General features: G+C 37.9%; 1 protein-coding gene across 14 annotated transcripts in view; it reads left to right on the forward strand.

Moving 5' to 3' along the window:
- ptprsb (protein tyrosine phosphatase receptor type Sb) overlaps positions 1–18,597 on the forward strand; it is a 77,321-nt gene that overhangs the window by 30,910 nt on the left and 27,814 nt on the right. For 7 of the 14 annotated variants that reach the window (XM_011486681.4, XM_023964781.2, XM_011486680.4 and 4 more), the window contains exons 5-7: positions 1,061–1,249; positions 10,805–10,915; positions 18,140–18,409. In XM_011486681.4, the coding sequence (XP_011484983.1) occupies positions 1,061–1,249; positions 10,805–10,915; positions 18,140–18,409 (570 nt within the window). Of the gene's footprint in view, positions 1–1,060; positions 1,250–10,804; positions 10,916–11,508; positions 11,521–16,888; positions 16,904–18,139; positions 18,410–18,597 lie in introns of all 14 variants that reach the window. The other 7 variants (XM_078935657.1, XM_078935656.1, XM_078935659.1 and 4 more) reach the window with 2 other exon arrangements.

Genomic DNA, 18,597 nt, shown 5'->3' on the forward strand with positions numbered 1-18,597 from the left:
GTCCAGTTTATTTGGCTACTATGATTACTCTGCTCAGGATACTCGGGCATTGTGCTTAACTTAAAAGCATGATTTCTTTTTGTAACAAAAATGTGTACCCTAGTATATTTTTACCTATTTATTGAAAGATGGTAGAGCAAGAAAAATTGTAGACACAGAACATTACTTTATAAGTCTGTGGAAAAATGGCAGTCATGCAGAGCCACAAATATTTAAGATTTATGTGCCCACAGACCAGCTGTAAGTTTGGGGAAGCCAGCAGTCTAAATGCTGTGTGCACTCAGCATGTGTTGAAGAGGTAAAACCACACATTTAAGTTAAGCTTTGATTTTAATTTAATATGGGTATAGCAGAAAAATGCTCCTATAGAAGCAGTTGGATGCTACACTTTCCTGCCTTTTTACTTTCTTGGTTTTGGGTCCACTTAATTTCTATGTACAGTAGAGTGGAGATGAAAACTGGGATATTTCCTACTCTGATCACCATCTGTTATGTTAATTTACCTTGAGAATTACAGTAGATCACTATACTATATATATCACTATATTAGAAATATTAAATCCTGAGGTTTTAAAACAGGGCTGTCCGATTCCAGTTATTGAGGGCCATTGTCAGATTATTCTGCCCCACCTACCTCTGATTACCTGAATCAGGTGTCTTTCATGAAGTGGCAACAGCAGGAGGGAAATGAAAAAATAAGGATGATTGTCCTTCAGGATTTTTTTTCAGCAAATTGCTTTCTATAATGGTTGACTGTCCAGCACTGGTCTTCAAGCGCTCACATGCTGCTGGTTTCCCAGGTATCCCTGCTTTTCCACACTGCAGATTACCTGAAAAGGGTGATTTCAGACTGACTGGACACACTTGATCCTGTAATCAACTGCAAATAGAGCAGGGATTGCCAGGAAGCAGAAGTGGTAGCAATCAGAGTTGGACAGCCCTGCTGAGAGCTCTAAAAAAAATTTACTTTTTAAAATTTAGTCTGTAGATGTCTTCTATCTTGTCTGGATACCCTGCATAAATTTTCATTTTGCATGCTCTTTTTCTTCTCTTCCCCCAGAAGACACATTGGAAGCTGGCTTTCCTAGTATAGACATGGGCCCTCAGCTGAAAGTGGTGGAGCGAACAAAGACAGCAACCATGCTGTGCGCTGCCAGCGGCAACCCTGACCCAGAGATCTCCTGGTTTAAAGACTTCCTGCCTGTTGACCCCAGCACAAGCCAGGGTCGCATCAAGCAGCTTCGGTCAGGTGAGAGTTTTATTTTCTTTTACCTCTGTTCCTTTTTCTGTGCCAATGAAAAAACAAAGGGTCCATCTGAACAGATAAATTTGCGGTCAGGTAAATCCTTGTTGCTCTAAATTTAGAGATTATCATGTTTTAATTATGATTGAGGGATTACATGCAGCTCTCTGTGTTCATCTGCATCCCTCAGGGAAGTAAAACCCTTTTAAAGCCAGTTTCATTAAAAGGATGTTTATGCCAGTCTTAAGCCAAAAAGGGAAGATGCTGTTTTAACACAACAAATTTCTCTTATATGTTGTGCTCTCTGAAATTGGAAAATACTTGAATATAAATATTTAATTTAGACAAATAAGTTGTAGTTAAAGCCATACATACTAATAAATCTGAAAAGTAGTAACCAGCACACAAAGCTGTAATAAAATCGGAAAAATTGGTTTTTGCTAGACCTTTCTGCAGTTGGAATACATGATTTTTGAAAGCCATCTCTTGGGGAATCCAAAGTGATGGTCAGGAAAAAACTGTTTGTTGTTGCTCCATGCTTATTTGTACCCCCACATTCTTGCAGCTTTCATATCATGAGTATGTCTGATTTAGTCTCGATTAATTGTGGGTGAACATCTGCACCTGTGTTTTGCAGGAATTGTTTCTGTCTTAGTCAAATGAAAATGCAGCAAGTTTATGATTTTTCAATAAATAACTAAATTTGGGTTTCTTTTAAAGCCAAAAGACCAGAAATACTCAAGATCTCAAAGGACAAAAATAAAACAGAGAAATTGTTTTCACCAAAAATGTATTGTTTGAAAGCTGCAGTGAAGACTTTTCTTCATGCCAGAACACAGAAGGGTTTCAACATTTGATTAAAATGAGACAGTATCAAAGACTGGCTTCCATTTATTAGAGAAAAAGTTTTTAAAAGACCCCCTCTGATCATCTATTTCAAAAGTGTTTCCAGTGGTATTTTAATTATAATTGCACAGTTTTTAGCAAAAATCTAATAAAACAACATCATTTTCTAGGACATAATTTTTGCAAAGCAGCAGTAGTTCATTAGCAATTTACCTCTGAGCCGTGGACTGTAAGTGAAGTATAAGTCCACCTCCCCTTCCCATCATCAAACTGTTTACAGCTCTCCAGCTTGCGTACTGCCCCTTACAACCCCAACATAACACTGGAGAAATTCAGTTGTACATTTTTGAGCCAGATGCCAGCTCAGATGAGGAAAACAAAGGCGTACATCGATCTATTTGGCTGCAAGTGGATGCATCAGAATGGAGCAGGTAGCTTGTGGCCTGCCATTAGCTTCTACATCATACATACAAGCTTCTTCCAACTGCATTTTCTGTCATTTTGTGCATTTTGTGCTCCTGATTCACAAGGATTTGAATAAAGAAATAAATGCAAGCTTAATTTAATTTTATTTTTTTTATGAATTTTATTTTACCCTCCATCATTAGGGCGGAGCCAAATAATGCCAGAAGAATATGTTAAAAACAACAAAAACACAATTTTCATTGTAAATATAAGTTTTTCTGCTGAATTTTTGACATTACTTTTCTCCTAACAATGAACCGCCAGCGATTGAACAGTTTTTATGTAAATATAAAAAATGATCATCAGTTTTTGTTTTTTTTTTGTTTTTGGTCTGAACTAGAAATTATCTGCTTCGGTGCAAAGCTTATCAGCGTCATATTGTTATGAATTGCTCCTTTTCTAAGCTCCTCAAATTTTTGCTCTTTACAAAATACAGCAAGTTGTTCTCACTGTGCCTAATCATAAGTATAGTTTCTTTCTAATAGCCCATTGATGTGTCGAAATGAGAGCTTGCTACTGTGACATAAACGACAGAATACCTACAGTGTAATTACCTTTGTGAAAACAGTCTGCAGTGTGGCTGTGGGTGGTGGGTGGAGTGTGGAGTAGAAATAGCTTTACAGCTGCATGGATGCAGGTGAATGATCCTAAAATGAGGCACACATGAGGTTTGAAGAGAAGCAAAGCTTTCAGACCTGAAATATATTCATCAGAAATGTCATCGGCATGCCCCAAGGTATTTTTATCTTATGAAAACAGTCTGATAATGTTTGTCTTGGACACATTTATTCGTGTATTAATTTTTTGTGTGTGTCATATCACGTAAGACAGAAAAATAAATGCTCTTTTTTTGCAGATGCTTTAGTTTTTAGACCTTTTTTCCCTGTTACCTTACTGTGTTTGGCCCTTTTCAAGAGTAACACACTGTTTTAAAGTCTATTTATCATCAGTGAAACAGCAGCAAGACAAATCTCTCAGTGAGAGCCATCGCCAACTTTAATAGGATTTCAAATCACCCAAAGTATCGCAAACCTGAGCAACAAAATGTGCTGCATAATGAACCAAATGCTGCAGTGAAATGGCTTTAAGAAAATCAATCACACATGAACGAGGCACAAAGTAGCACTAAAATGCGTTATGGATGAAGCACTTCTTTAGGGTAAAATGGCTAATGGTGGTCAGGCAGTGGATTACATTCACTGGTCCGCACTTGATGTGTTTTGGTCCATAATCTCTGCTGTTCCTTTCTCTCTCTGTGTTGGGTCTGGGAAATAACTGTGTGCCCTATATTGGTCGAGGTGAAAAATAAAAAAAAAAGAAAAAAGACTGCCTGTGCATCTCACAAAGCGGAACTCTGAGCTGTCTCGCAGCTCTTAAGTACTCATCATCTGCGGGGCATTCCTTGAGCAGGTCCACAGCCGGGAACACTGTGCTTATACCGCTAATATGATACCTGCACACACACACACATTGTCTGCTCCTGGGGAGAGAGACATATGGTACAGTGTTGAGATGAACTTTTCTGAAATGTATATACCACAAACGGGCATCCATTTGTATTTCCATGCCATCTGCTGCAGCAGTTTAGATGTGCGTGAGGTTATCCCTGACAAGCGATCCTTCTATCCCTGTCGTTGGGGACTAGAAGCTTACCAAACCACTTAACAACCTTCATAAACCAAAATTCTAACAGATGGCGCACAGTGTGGACCCATACACCGACTTCTGGTAAATCCCGTCTTTCTTAGGAAATGTGTCATGTTTCAGTTCTCATTTTCCCATTAGGGACGGTCACAACTTAGGTTGCAAATTCAAAATGTTTCTATAAATAATTTAGTCGAGTTTTGTTTCCTGTTCTATTAGTCATTAAACCGTGCTGTGTGTCAGGATAGAGGAGAAACTGGTCAGACATCTGTCTGCATCCAAACACAATAGTGTACCCTTTGCAAAGAGGCCGTAATGTGCAGTTGTGATCGTATATATCTTTACACCAGCATAAAATGTTTCTTCCGCAGCTCATGTTTATTGAAAGCCATTAGTTTGCCGCTTGTCTACCCCAAACCCTGATCAAACACAAGTTTTTTGAGGTAAAGCCCCACCCACCCTGATGCCAGATGTTTTCTGATCTGGTTACATCTCTGGGCTTTTTTAATACTTTGTGCTGAGCTAACACTCTTCCTAATGACTTCCAGTTCAGAAGTGGGACCCTCCATCGTCTCTGTACACCACATGTGTCAAACTCCAGCCCATGGGGCCCATTGTCCTGCATGTTTTCCGACTGGCCCGCCATTGTAACCTCTTATTGGCAAAACACAGCAGATGAATGCCTGTTTGGTGATACGAACCACTGTTTTTATCACACGACCCTATGATTTTGATTCATTTATACAGTTTTAGTCTACAGGTAGTTTAGAACTGTTTTAAATGAAGCACACTTGTCTCTCCCAGCATATTTTCACTATGGACAGATCTATCTTTAGACTGTTACAAATGCAGATGTGACCGAGAAGACATTCACTCTTTTCCGAAGAAATTCTGACTAATTATAGACCTTCCTCAATGTAAAAACCCAACTCCCAAGCTTTATTTTGAGTCTGTAAAGCTGTTATTTGGGGAAAAACACAAACAACTAATGCATCCCAGCTGCTTTTATGCCCTTACAAATACACTGCAACCACTGCTATATGGTTTATTATGGATTACAAACATGAAACTTCTTAACCCCATATAACCAATCATACCATATTTGATTCACACATTTTAACATCTATTCATTTTTTTAAAGAGGATTGCTGTATTGTAGGAATATAAAATTTGTTGATAATGTTTTTTTAATTAATACAGTTAAACCATGTTAAAGGATATGTGGATCAAATTTAAGACAATAGAATAGGTAATGTATTTTTTTCCCCCTGTGCACTCATGTCAATATTTTTCCATCTTAAACTTGTTATGAGCAAAAACCTTTAGTGGCTTTTCAAAGGGTTTAACAATATCTTTAAATCCCAAGAATTCGAATTTTCTGTCAATTCTTTGATGTAGTGGGCTTTTCCGGGTGAAACACATCCTCTCTGGCTTATTATTTATGTAAATGCAAAGACAACAAACACTACACACAACTTTTGTGGCTCTTATGGCCAATGAAACTTACTTATTTTCTTTTATAAGTAAAGGAATTTAATAAAAAACACACAAATCTGCATTAAGGCTGTATTTTTTCCACAGGCTGGATGGACAAATGTGTTGCTTGTCCTTGCCTGTATTGTTTTTCTTCTTTCTGCCTGAAGTCATAAGCTTAGTCAAAGATGACTATGTGAAGATTCCTTAGGGCCAAACTTGAAAGAATCGTTCTAGGAGACAAAGACATGTACTTGTCTTAAATGACTAAGCCACCACAGAAGTCAGAGTTTAACTTAAATAAGAAACTTTGAAGCAGGCTAAAGAAGACCTTATTTGGAAAGTATCCCCTCAAGACAAGGTTGTTATTAATTAATGCAACAGCAGATGTTGTGACAAAAAAATTAAAGTAGCCAAACAATAAAAATAATTCCTGGCTATTATTTTCTTTGCTGGTGTGCTTAAGTGCAACTAATTTTGATGCTAATTACAGTCACATTTTCCCTTGAAAGTTTATCACAGGTTGGATATAAACAGTTGTGTGTACATTTTAGAAGATTGAAGGTTTTGTTAGTTATTTAGTGAGAAATCTGATCCAGTTTTACATTACTGTGGTGCCAAATGTGTCTGAACCATAACTCTGAGAGTTTCCTTCTAAATATGTTTAATAAATGTTGGTTGTGTCCAGACTTCATCTCCTGCTTGATGAGTTTCACCATATGAAAGACTTGAGCATTATTTATCTAGTTGTGAAAGGGGTGATCAACATGTTTGCATATAATCTAATAAAAATGAGCTGGTTAAAGGATTTTTCTCCTCTTTTGATAACTTAATGACATTTTTATGCTTTTCAACTTGTAGTTGGATTTTTTTGTTCACCTTGTGTGCTGTCACGAGTCCAGGTGAGCTTTTTGACCTGAGTGTTCTTGTGAAGCTATCAAGTGAGCTGTCGACACAGAACAGCAGACACAGTACACCGTCCACAAATTTGCAGCAGCTCCGTTTACCTCAGGCGACTCATTCTCTCAGTTGCTTCAAGACTGGCCAACAAAGTCCTCACCCTCATCTTGTTAATTCCTCAGACCTTTGGTTCATTTCCAGTTCTCTGTCTGCCCTTCTTGAATATGTGCCAGCTGACCTTTCTATGTCTGAGTTTACAGAACAGCTTTCTTTCTATACGAATGATAATTACTTGTTTTGCATAGAAAAATATTTCACTTGTCAGTTTAAAATTTGTGCTGTCTGGGCCTGTGAACCGCTTCCAGCTGTCAGGAGAGCTTGCATTTGCAGAAACCCACCTGTCCAACTCCACGTCGTCTCTCCCTCATCTTTCTCTTGTCTCTTCTTTTGCCTTCACCGCTTTCTGAAGCGAAGATTTGTCTTGTATGGCGAATAATTTATTCCTGTTTATTTCCTAACACTGCTCTGCACCAGGGGAAATGAGAGAACAGAAATAGGGAGAAAGAGGGGGCCACAAGCTGGTTTCCTTTCATGTAACTGCAAAACACAGAGGCAAATGGATGACAGCTTCAGCTAGAAGAGACTAATCTCACCAAACACACTTTCATGCACAAAACACCCCCTCGTGTTCCAGCTGAGTGTGACGAGCTGAACTTTACCTCTTTTCTACTTAAAATGATACTATTTCTTTCACTTTTAGTCCTGTCAAAATCTAAATTTAAGCAGATGTGGGCAAAAACAATGTATCTGTAGAGAATATATGAAACCAAACTAGACCCATAACTTGGATGGAAAGATGGTCTGAGACTTAAGTTTGTTTTGTTTTTCAATGATATTTACTACTTTCTGGCATCATCCAACTGTCATACCCCCACTAATTTACTCTAGACAAGGTTTTTTGACCTGTCTTGACGAGCAGTTACTCAGAAATATGTTTAGAGCACACTACTTCACTGAAAATTAGGGCTTGGTTGTATATGTGCGTTTGTATATATATATATATATATATATATATATATATAAATATATATATATATATATATATATATATATATATATATATATATATATATATATATATATATATATATATATATATATATATATATATATATATATATATATATATATATATATATATATATATATATATATACGCGCTTTGGGTGACAAACAGATGACAACACTCCTCGTGAAAAAACTGTTGAGTAATTATTTTGATTTGCTTTTTCATACAGTTTTTGACCAAAAATAATACATAAAGGCTGTAAATAGTGGTAAAATGATTAATCGACTTAATCAATGAACTGATTTATATTTTAATCAATCTGTCTGAGGCGAGTTGGTAATCAAATTGACCTATGTCAACATAGAATTGTATCAAAATGAAATAAGTCAGTGATAATCGGTATTGGAAAATATCTGACTAAAGATGTCATGGATTGGGTTTTCCGGTCAATGATCATTCCAAATTAACCAATATCAACTATGAATCATATCAGCAACCACAAATGATGACATGAGCCGATTCCTTGTTAGTATAAATACTAACAAATAACACATCCCTATCTGTAAGCAGCTATACCAGTAGCTAAACAGTTAGGTGACCCAGGTTCTGCAGCAATGTTTTGCATGCTTGTATCATTGTTTGTCTCTTTTTTCCCCCCACAAATACCGGTACACAGTTTTAGGCATCAAACCTGATGTCAGTCATCTACTCTTCTGATGCAAATTAGTCTGATATTTCTCAGCTCATCTTTAACTCCAGATGGCGTTGTCAAAGTACCTCAAGGGGGGAGCAGGTATTCTTGATGCCAATGTAGTTCAGTGATACAAAGTTGTAATTAAAGGAGCCGCTCTTGGTGTAACGTGGTGATTTGTTCAGATATGTTCATCAGGAGACAACAAACTACACTCCCCACCCCCCAGTTAACAAAGTTGACAGCTGGAGGTCAGAGTTTCACATTAAAAAACATCTTTAAGGTTCTTTTTCTGTTCATTTTGTGTTACTTTAACACTTTGCTGAAGCAAAGCAAATGACAGGAAGATGAGACGGAAGGCTGTTATATAACACATTTTCACACTGGTAATGCTAAGTAAAGCAGCTTATCATCTGTCCCTCACCGTGCCAAGATAGCAGTGAAAGTCAGTGAGAGTGGGCGGGGCTTGTAGGAAAGTAAGAAAGAAAATGGTTCTTGGATATATTTTAGGATATATTTTAGATACCCTAAACTCTTTTGAATATGTATAAACATAAATGTGTTTTTTTTGTCTCATGTAATAGAATCACATCACTATCAGCATGATGGTGCTGCAGAAAAAAGGATATTTCTACATTTTTATTTTAAAATTCAAGACTTGTATTATCTATGACATGATAGCATTCCTCCTTTTATGTCGGTGCTAAATCAATATGAGCCTTTGTTTGACCAATAATTGAATGTGTATAAATAAAACCAGCTAAATGTTCTGTGATGCAATTTTTCTCCATTTCCTGTCAGCCTCTCAAAGGATCCCTTTTAAAAATAGCACATTTAGAATATTCCCTCTGCTGTCTGTGTGTGTGGACAAGCCTGTTTATCAACACACTTGTTTGAAATAATTGTGTCTATTTTAGAATATGCGCATTTTCCACATTGGATTCTGCCCGCCTGAATCTTTCCAGTTCGCTTTGCAGCAGAATGTGATGCCTGATTTTGAGCTTCCTCCTCAGGCATCATGTCAAAGTCTGTTTCCGGTGACATGAATGTGACAGAGCAGCTGGAAAAAAAAAAGAAAACAACCATTTTTAAATATCTCTGTTGGTCATTTAAAAGCTTTCAGAAAAAAGAGGCAGATGGAGGATAACACCTTTTGAATGCAAAGAACACCTGATGAGCATGAGTGTAATTATAGTTATGTTTTGGGAGATACTGTTTATCACAGCAGGTTTTTGGTAGGAGGATAAAAGTGAAGAAGTCAAGAGCATTGTTGGGTCGCTTCCTCAGGGTAAAGCTACTGCAAGTTTACTGCCAAGAGAGTAAAAGGTTGTCTTCACAGAACTGCCTGCTGTGGGTAAGGGATCACTTGGTGATGCAGAAACATGACAGCTGAGTTTACTTGTTTTGTTGTTGTTGTTGTTTTTTTCCTTTCTAAACTTTGAGAAAGAAAAATTTTATCTCTGAAAATATAGAGGAGCGTTAAATAAAATACTTACCCTTTAAATACTACCCTTAAAAAAAGGAATAAATTGTTGGATGAATATGTTGAATGAAGTATAAAAACGTATTTTATATTAACAAGTATCTAAATAAAAAATAAAAAAGCGTTCCCAGTAGTATTTTGACTATGATTATGCTTTTTTTAGCCAAAATCAAAAAACCTATATTGTTTACATGAACTTCGTTTCTGCAGAGGGGCAGTAGTTAATATGGAATTCGCCTCTGAGTTGTTGGTGGGACAACTAGCATGGAGCAAGCCCGCCCCCACTTCCGGTCACCCACAACTGAACTAACTTTATCCAGCTGTACAGTTTTGAGCCAGATGCCAGCTCAGACGAGGAACTTGTTGTCTGCAAGTGATTACATCAGAATGGAGTGGAGCAGGGAGCTAGTAGCTAGTTTCTACATTACAAATAAGATACATCTGTTCCTGATTCACAATGATTTGAATAAAGAAATATTCCAAAATGCAAATTTGACTTTATTTTTTTTATATATTTCCTCCATAATCAAAAGTTGCTACAAAACACAATTTTCATCTGAGTGGGTCTATATGAATATAATTGTTTTTACATGTATTATGCAGTCACAGTTTTTTAAATATATTTTTGAAAACTTTTTTGATAATTTCTTGTTTCATGTCAATAACTATTTCTTTGAGTGGTCTTTTTATATTTTTCTGTTCTATTTTGAAATACAATAAAATCTGGCATTCATTTTTTTCTTATTTGTTTTTTGTTTTTATGTCTTGTTCTGTTGGAAAAACCTGGAAGCTTTTTTCTGTAAGTGATTGGAAATTATTTAGAAATAAAAACAAAATTAAGGTAATTTCGACAGTTTTATGAAAGAAAACTGTCAAAAGAAAAGCTGGTCTTACCAAATGCCATAAACTGGGTATTTGACAGTGTTAAACAATATTAAAAAAGGACCATTTCCTGCAAGAACAACTCAGAGTTCTGTTGTTTTCCCACAGGAGCTTTGCAGATTGAGAACAGCGATGAGACGGACCAAGGGAAGTACGAGTGTGTGGCCACCAACTCTAAAGGCGTGCGCTACTCTTCTCCTGCAAACCTTTACGTTCGAGGTAGAATGATGAAAACTCATGCACATCCACAGACACACACACACACACACACACACACACTAGCACATAAATATGACTGGTTGTAAGAAGATACCTCTTTTTCCATAACTTAAACTAGTATTACTAACCCATCCATTGTCTACAATACATGTGGATCTTGTTGTTTTATATTTCCCACAACCACCTTTAACAAGTCTGCCTTAAGCTTTGGTGTGATCCCAGACTAAAAATGGCCCACACCTCAGTTTAATGCAAGCATCACTGATCTGTCTACTAATGTGGTTTCTGTGCTAGAGGCTAAAAAAAGTTATGATTTTGTTTTTAAATTGGCACAACTTTATCTGTATGCAGCCCTGTGCACAGCTGCTGGTGGTTGAAAGACCACAGCCGATGTTCAGATTTACAAGTTGGGTTTCTATGTGAATGTGGAGGATCAGAGGTGTGTGTGTGTGGGGGGCGAATGCACGGGGCGGTGGAGTGGCTTTGCGCTGGCCGTTTTTATTCTCTCTGTGTTTCCTCGTTCTCTCTTCCCCCCCACCCCCCTCCCCCTCTCACGTCATTGTGTTCTGCATCAAACCCCTTCCATCCCTCAGAGCTTCGAGAAGGTTGGTGCGCTCTTTTCTTTTCTTTTGTTACTCCTTTGTTTCAGAGAAAGCGTCACTTATTGAAACAGAGAGAAACAAAAAAAGGAGAGGAAAAAAAAAGACAAAACCAGAGGAGTAGCCTCTGAGTGAAAGGATGACAAGCTGTGTCAAAAAACGAGGAGCGTAGCTGCTGCGCTGAAGAGGTGGTCTGCTTATGCAGCAGAGTGCATTGACTGCATTGTGAGGCCTTGTGTACAGAAGCCTTGGTATTGCCTTCACTCCCTGATCAATGTTTTCTGCATGGTATGATGTTGTTGTCATGGAGACCCAAGAATTGGAAGATTAAAAAGAGGCAATGTTTGCATGAAAGGAGTGGGAGAGAAAGAGAAAGGAGCTCTGCTTGCATGATCTTTGACTGATGGACTGACACAGGAGCATGGCACAGTGTGCGCTCACGCCTACTGATCTGCTCAGATTGTGGTTTTACTAAACTTGCTGCCGTCTCATGTCTTTTTTTTTTGTTGCTTTTTCTTTTTGAAACTTTGTGGCTCTGCTCCCATGTCATCACATCTGCTCCCGTTGATGCACTCACTGGGAAAGTTGCATTCATAGTCAAGCTTCTATAGTCGCCTTTGTTCTGAAGTTTATGTTTGCTTTAGAGGCATCACCTGCAGGGCTGAATCCATGACTTAAACTCAAGATGGCAGACATCATATCACTAGTAATAGATAATTGATGCATTACATACAAATTCTAGGATACATACTGTCACCTAAGGTCCAGAGAGCAAACCCCTGATGACTCAGATTTATTGATACTTAGGATTCCATTCCAAGCACCTCAATGAAAAACTTCTTTCATTTTCAGTTGACCATAGAAGGCAGTTTCTAAGAATCTGGAGCAGGAGCATGTTTACAGCAGCATTGCATCAGTTTTCTTTTAAACACCATAAGCTTTTGTGGATCGAGGAATCCATCTGCTGCGGTAAAGAAAGTCAAAGCTTTAGACGTGTTTGATGTGAGATTTCAGCTCCTCAGATGTTCCGGCCTCCCCTCACATGCCAAATGTTTTAAGGGAGAGCTTTTAAAGCTCAGGAGATGAACTTGATGTCTTTTAGTCAGAGGATTTCTGATCAGATTTCCAGCTGCCCCACTTCACCTATCAAAAAAGCAGGGAAACTAAGCACCATGTTGCCCTGCAAATGTGTCTCTGTAAATGAAGCAATATAACAGGGCTGCAAGTATTCTTTAAGAATCCAATAGGCTGAAAAATAAGCTATAAAGTTGTTTTTAAACAATTGTAATTTAGAGAATACGGAGCTGCTAAATGCAGTGTCTACAAGCAAAACAGCTCAGATAAGCAAGATATTTCCTCAGATTAGAGGATGCTTGCTTTTTAGCTGTACTTTTCAAAGAAGTTCTCTTTTTCTTTATTTTATATTTAGAAAACGTTTTCCATTATTCCTGAAGATTTAAAAGTTTTTAATTTTCTGTCTAAACTTTTTTTACTTGGAAGCTTTTACATAGTAGTATTATGGTGGGAAACGAGTAGAAAATACCCCCCCCCCCCCCCCCCCAAAAAAAAAGGACTTTGCTTTCACACACTGTGTTATGTGGGGGCAGTATTATTGGTAAAAAGGAAGCCCAAAGGAGAAAATGATCTAGTGTAACTCGTGCTAATATTGTGTTTTAGGGATAATTGTCCCTAATTGTCACTACGGGATAATTGTCACCAAACAAGTTCACTAAAACATGTTTACCCATAAAACATTTTTTTCTAATTTTCTAATTCTTGCTTTTTAAAAATTTAAATTTAAATTTAAAAATTAAAATTAAAAATTTGGCTGCTGTTTTAACTAGGCACTTACATCCCAAGAAGTTTAAGTGGACTCTGAGTATACTTAGTCTTTACTAAAAACGAAATGAAATACTTGAAATTTACTTTTATATACTATCTTTAAGTTGTAAACTTAAAATGTTACAATTTAGTCTGAAGAGACATTCAGTGTACTTCCTAAACTACACGTACATGGTCTATGCTGTACTATACTCTGATTAAAATAAACGTCAAGTGTACTACGTTTTGCTAAGGGATCAGTCACTAGCTTTAGATTACATATTGCCCATATTGACGTCATGCTGGGCATTTTTGGTTCACACCAGAGTTCTTTTTTTTAATAGTCCACTTTGTTTCACCGTTGTGAAAACGCATCTGAACTCTGGTGCAAAACAAAAGAGTGATGTGCCTAAAAAAAAAAAAAAGTTTGTGTGACTCTGAGAATAGATTTATCCTTGGACCAAAGAATTAAAGTGAGCCAAAGGAGTAAGGAGTATAGGCACAGTGCAGTAGGAATATACAGTGGTACTCCTGATCTGAAGAAGCTTGACTCAGAAATTAAATTGTTTTGTCTGTAAATGTGATGAAGTGATGAGGTGAAGGCGATACTCAGAAGGACTATAAGGAGCAGCCTGTTATCTTCTCTATGCTTTTCTTTCCTCCCTGGTTGGAGCTCATTTTTTATCAGAAGAGCCCCCGTGCCAGTGGCTGCTGTAATTGTGTGACTTTTCTTGGCAGTTTGCTCCACTTCAGTTTTTATTACCCTTTTAAGGAGTTGTTACAATAATCCCTGATAAAACTGAGTTCCAATTGATGTGATGATTGAAAGAATCCAATGTTGTTTAATCGCACCAGGGTTTACTTACAAAATGACCAAACCTGGTTTCACTTGGACCAGAGTTCACTTGTTTTGTCCATATCAAAGTTCAGATTGGCTTTCAGATCAGCCAAAAAGGTCTAGTTTTGTTCTGTTTTAAATAATCCTGTCCTTTAATCATACTTTTAGTTTTACTGGCTGTATTTAAATATGTTGACATATTAATGTAAAATAACTCGTGTTTTTTATTGTTACTATCTCCAGCGTTCAATCTAAAACCCCTCTATTGAATGACATTTCCAATTAATCACGTCCACTCTCGTTTTTAGTTATTGAGGGGACTTTAATGATTCCCTCTTATTAAAGTGGTTAGTAAGAGCTGTGTCCTTGAGATGGACAGGATAGAGCTGAGTAAATGTCAGCTATATATCAGCGCAAAGATGCGGTGGTAATCCTCACGGCTGTGCCAAGGTCTTCCCATCCTGTAGCTTCCAGACTCCCTGCAAAGAAGCGGTCTAATGATAGCTCTGCTAATAAAGATTGCAGGGCCTAGCTCTTACAAACTGTCTAAAACGTGGAGGCCAATTGAGCGAAAGCCTAATTTTCTTTAAGCTCGAGGCTCTGGGAGCACGTAATGCATTAACTTCAGTTATGAGTCCACGTTATCCTCCCGCTCAGCCATGTCACTGAGAAGGTCTGATGGTTCTTAGAGCTCAGTCCTCAGAGTTCCTTAATAATCATCTTGAGCTGTCACCTTCATCCTGTCACTCCATACATTCAAACTAACTCAAAATATGCATAGAAGATCGTTATTATTTGTGGTTTGGTTGCATTTGTAAATAACAGATTTTTTGCCATGTTACATTGCACCTGCTGGGTCTGTCTAATGCATGGAGCAGTCTGCCCGCCTGCCCGCCTGCCTGCCTGCCTGTCTGACCTCAGCATGCTCAGATGAGGAGATGCCTGCCCAGTCACGTCTGGTTTCTAACAGATCTACCTGTTTTTGTCTCTTTGTCTCTTTCTTCTCTTCAACTTCTGTTTCCAATTCTGGGTATTTTGGGCTCTTCTTTTTTTCTTTTGTTCCAAATGTTTTGACCTTTGTCTGTTACTCATTAAACGACCGTGACAACTTTTTTTAATTAGTGGAAAAATGCCAACATTTCTAGATTCTTTAAGCGAGGGGATGAGACTCCATGATGTAACTTGTCATGGAGTGAAGGTTAAGCAGCAGATGTCCCGGTGTTTATTTATTTTTTGGTTTACTTTTACCTGCTATTGTGTGTATTTATTTATTCTTTTTAGTTTGCTGAAGTCATTTCTTTAAAGTGTTATAGAATTATAAGTTTGGTAAGACCTTGTAATACCTTTCTATCATAGCTAGTTCACAAATCACTAATAAATTGTTCATTAATGATCTATAAATGACTTGTTAAATAACAGTTAGTGGTTTGTTACAGATTTATAAATGTACCTTATAGATAGCCAATAGAAAGAGGGTCCAAGTTGTGCTAATTTGTGCGTTATCAATAATTCCAATGGCTTGATATTGATCTATTGAGCTTTTTCTGCACACAAAGTGCCCAAACATCATGGGTTTGTGTACTGTTGTAGACTGCTGTTCTCCCATGTGATGACATTTGACAGAATGTTCAACATTTCCTTTGTGGTTTTTCTTTGGTAAAGAACCAACTCGTGTGGGTGTAACAAGGTTAAGGTACAAAAATGGGACAATTTCAAAATCACATCAAATTTCTGTACCTTTCACTTGTTCTACCCATTGGCTGTTCAACACAGCTTTACTTGTTTTAGTAAAATAGTTTCAACAAATTATTACCAACAGATCTGTAAAGTGTGAGTTAATATATTAGTTCATTATTATTAATTGGATGTTAGTCATTTACTAGAAGTTATTGAAAAGCAATAGTTTCACGTTTAACATAACAGCCCTGTAACCAAATGTTAACTATTAACTGATACTTAAGTCATTAGTTATAATTTAACTAACAAATTATTCATGATCTTTTAATAACTAATAAAGTTATAAATCATTAATATATTGTTAACAAGTCATTAATACCTTGCTAACTAACATCTTTATCTATGGGCTATCTATAAGGCACATTTATGAACCCCTAAACCGGGATTTAACCAACTAACGAACTGTTCATTAATGATTTGTTAACTAGCAATAAAGGATAGTTTTTATAAATTGTTACTGCGAGATTTTTAAAATACCTTTTTTATGAAATCTTCTTACCTTTAAGTCATTTGCTCAATCTTTTTTTTTTTTTACCCATTTAAGCTTTCTAAGTTTGAGTTCTGTTTTTTGACAGTGTTTCTGCTCTTAGTCTCCCTTCCCTTCCATTCTCTCGTCTCATCCAGAGACGTTTGTCTGGTTATTTTTTTCTGTAACTTTCTGTTTCCTGTGTTGTGACTCTCGGGTATCCTCTTCCTCTCTGCTCCTTCAACATCCGATTTATATCAGTCTTCTTTCTTTTTTTTCCTTACTTTCTTCACTTTTGAAGCATCTACTTTCTGAATGGGCCTGACTCTGGTATATAGCCGTGTTTTAAAATAGATCCATGTGTTTTCTTCTTCCTCGCTCCTCTTTTCTCCCCCCTTTTTCCCTCCTAACCCCGCAACCCTCTCCTAACCCTCTCTTTATCTTCACTCCCCTCCTTTCCTCCCCCTTTTTTCTCTTCTTCCTTTGCATTCTGTCTGCACCCTGATGTGTAGGAGCGACAGACACATGTACATAAGTTTATTAACTTATAAACATGCACATACTACCTCACATATCTATCTTTTTGCTCGCACTTTCCCGTTTTGCCTCTTTCATGCTGTCTTGGTGTTTTTTACTCAGTGTCCAATGATCACTTTGTAGTTGCCACAACACCTCCTTGGACCCACTCCTGTCCACATCTCAAATTCATTTTTTCCTACACACTGTATCAGTTATGAATCCTCTGTATTGTACAGTATCTTGTTGCACAATGTGGCTGTCCTTTGCTACATTGCCTGTCATTGTCTGGAAGAGACGCAGAGCTGCCTCTCCCTCTCTGTCTTTTCCCTCCTTTCGCTCTCTGTCTGTCCCCTCCGTCTCTTCCGTCGCTCCTCTCTGTCTCCCCTCTCCTCAGTTCTTCGTTCTCTTCTTTGTGTTTCTCAACCATTTTTATTCCTCTTGAGTCGCCCAGGCATGCAACTGACCTATGAGTTCAGTCTCTCGATGAATCTCCCTGGGAAAAAAAAAATGTAGTCTAGGCAGCTCTGACAGATGCAGTATTGGATATAACTCGCCACTTTGCTTGTTCTTCACACGGGGGACACAAATAGCAGGCAGATCCTATTGATCGGCCTCCATGATGCATACACTCCCTCCAAAAACAGCCCATCTGCTGCACAAGTAACAAGGAAACCTCAAGCAGTTTAAGTTTCCCTTCAGTCTCTGTTTAGAGGGAGAACTTGTATAGTTATTAAAAAATACAAAATAAATCCTTCAATCTTCTGTTAAACAGATCAATTTGTTAAAGAGAAGCTGACTAGAGTTGCCATGTCCTGGTTGAAACGATACTCAAGAGTTTGTCACTGTTTTATTTTGAGTAGGCAGCTCACACTGAATGGTTGAGCTCAACACAAGTTTTGTGTCTTTTTGTTGGAATCATCAATACCATAAAGTAATTGGGACTAAACTTGAAATATCCCTTTGTAATTTTCTGTAAAAACCCTGAAGTTCATTCTCCCCCTTCCTGTTACCTCTCCTCTCTTTCTTCCTCTTTTTCTTTTTATCTTCTCTTGCTCTTAATCTCTCTTTCTCTCCATCTCTCTGCTCTATGCTTTGCTCTCTCTCTCTCAATCTCCCTCTTTTTCCTTCCTTCTTTCTCTCCATGTTTCTTTTCCTTGCTCCCCTCCCCACTCCCCTGCCTAACCCCCTTTAATCTCTTACCCCCCTACCCCTTCCTTTCTACCCCGACTCTCCTCCTTTCTCAGTCCGTCGTGTGCCCCCTCGTTTTTCTATCCTACCCTCCAACCATGAGATCATGCCAGGAGGGAGCGTCAACATCACCTGCGTGGCCGTGGGGTCCCCCATGCCTTACGTCAAGTGGATGCTGGGCAACGAGGACTTGACCCCCGAGGATGAAATGCCCATCGGACGGAATGTTCTGGAGCTCAACGGTGTCCGAGAGTCTGCCAACTACACCTGCGTGGCCATGAGCAGCCTGGGAATCCTGGAGGCCACTGCTCAGGTGTTAGTCAAGAGTAAGAGACACTTTGTTCTTAACGCTGGCTTTGTTATTTCCCTTTCTGAAGTAAAAATTGGGTTTCTTTTTAATTTTTATTTTAAATAGTTTACCATTATGTATCACCGGTGGTATTACTTTCTCACTTGCTGGTTTTTTTGTGTAAATTTATTTTGTTTGTTTTTTTTCATAAAAACCTCTGCAGTG

Source organism: Oryzias latipes, chromosome 17 (genome assembly GCF_053564925.1).
Source record: "Oryzias latipes strain Hd-rR chromosome 17, Olatipes_Hd-rR_3.1".
NCBI lineage: Eukaryota > Metazoa > Chordata > Actinopteri > Beloniformes > Adrianichthyidae > Oryzias > Oryzias latipes.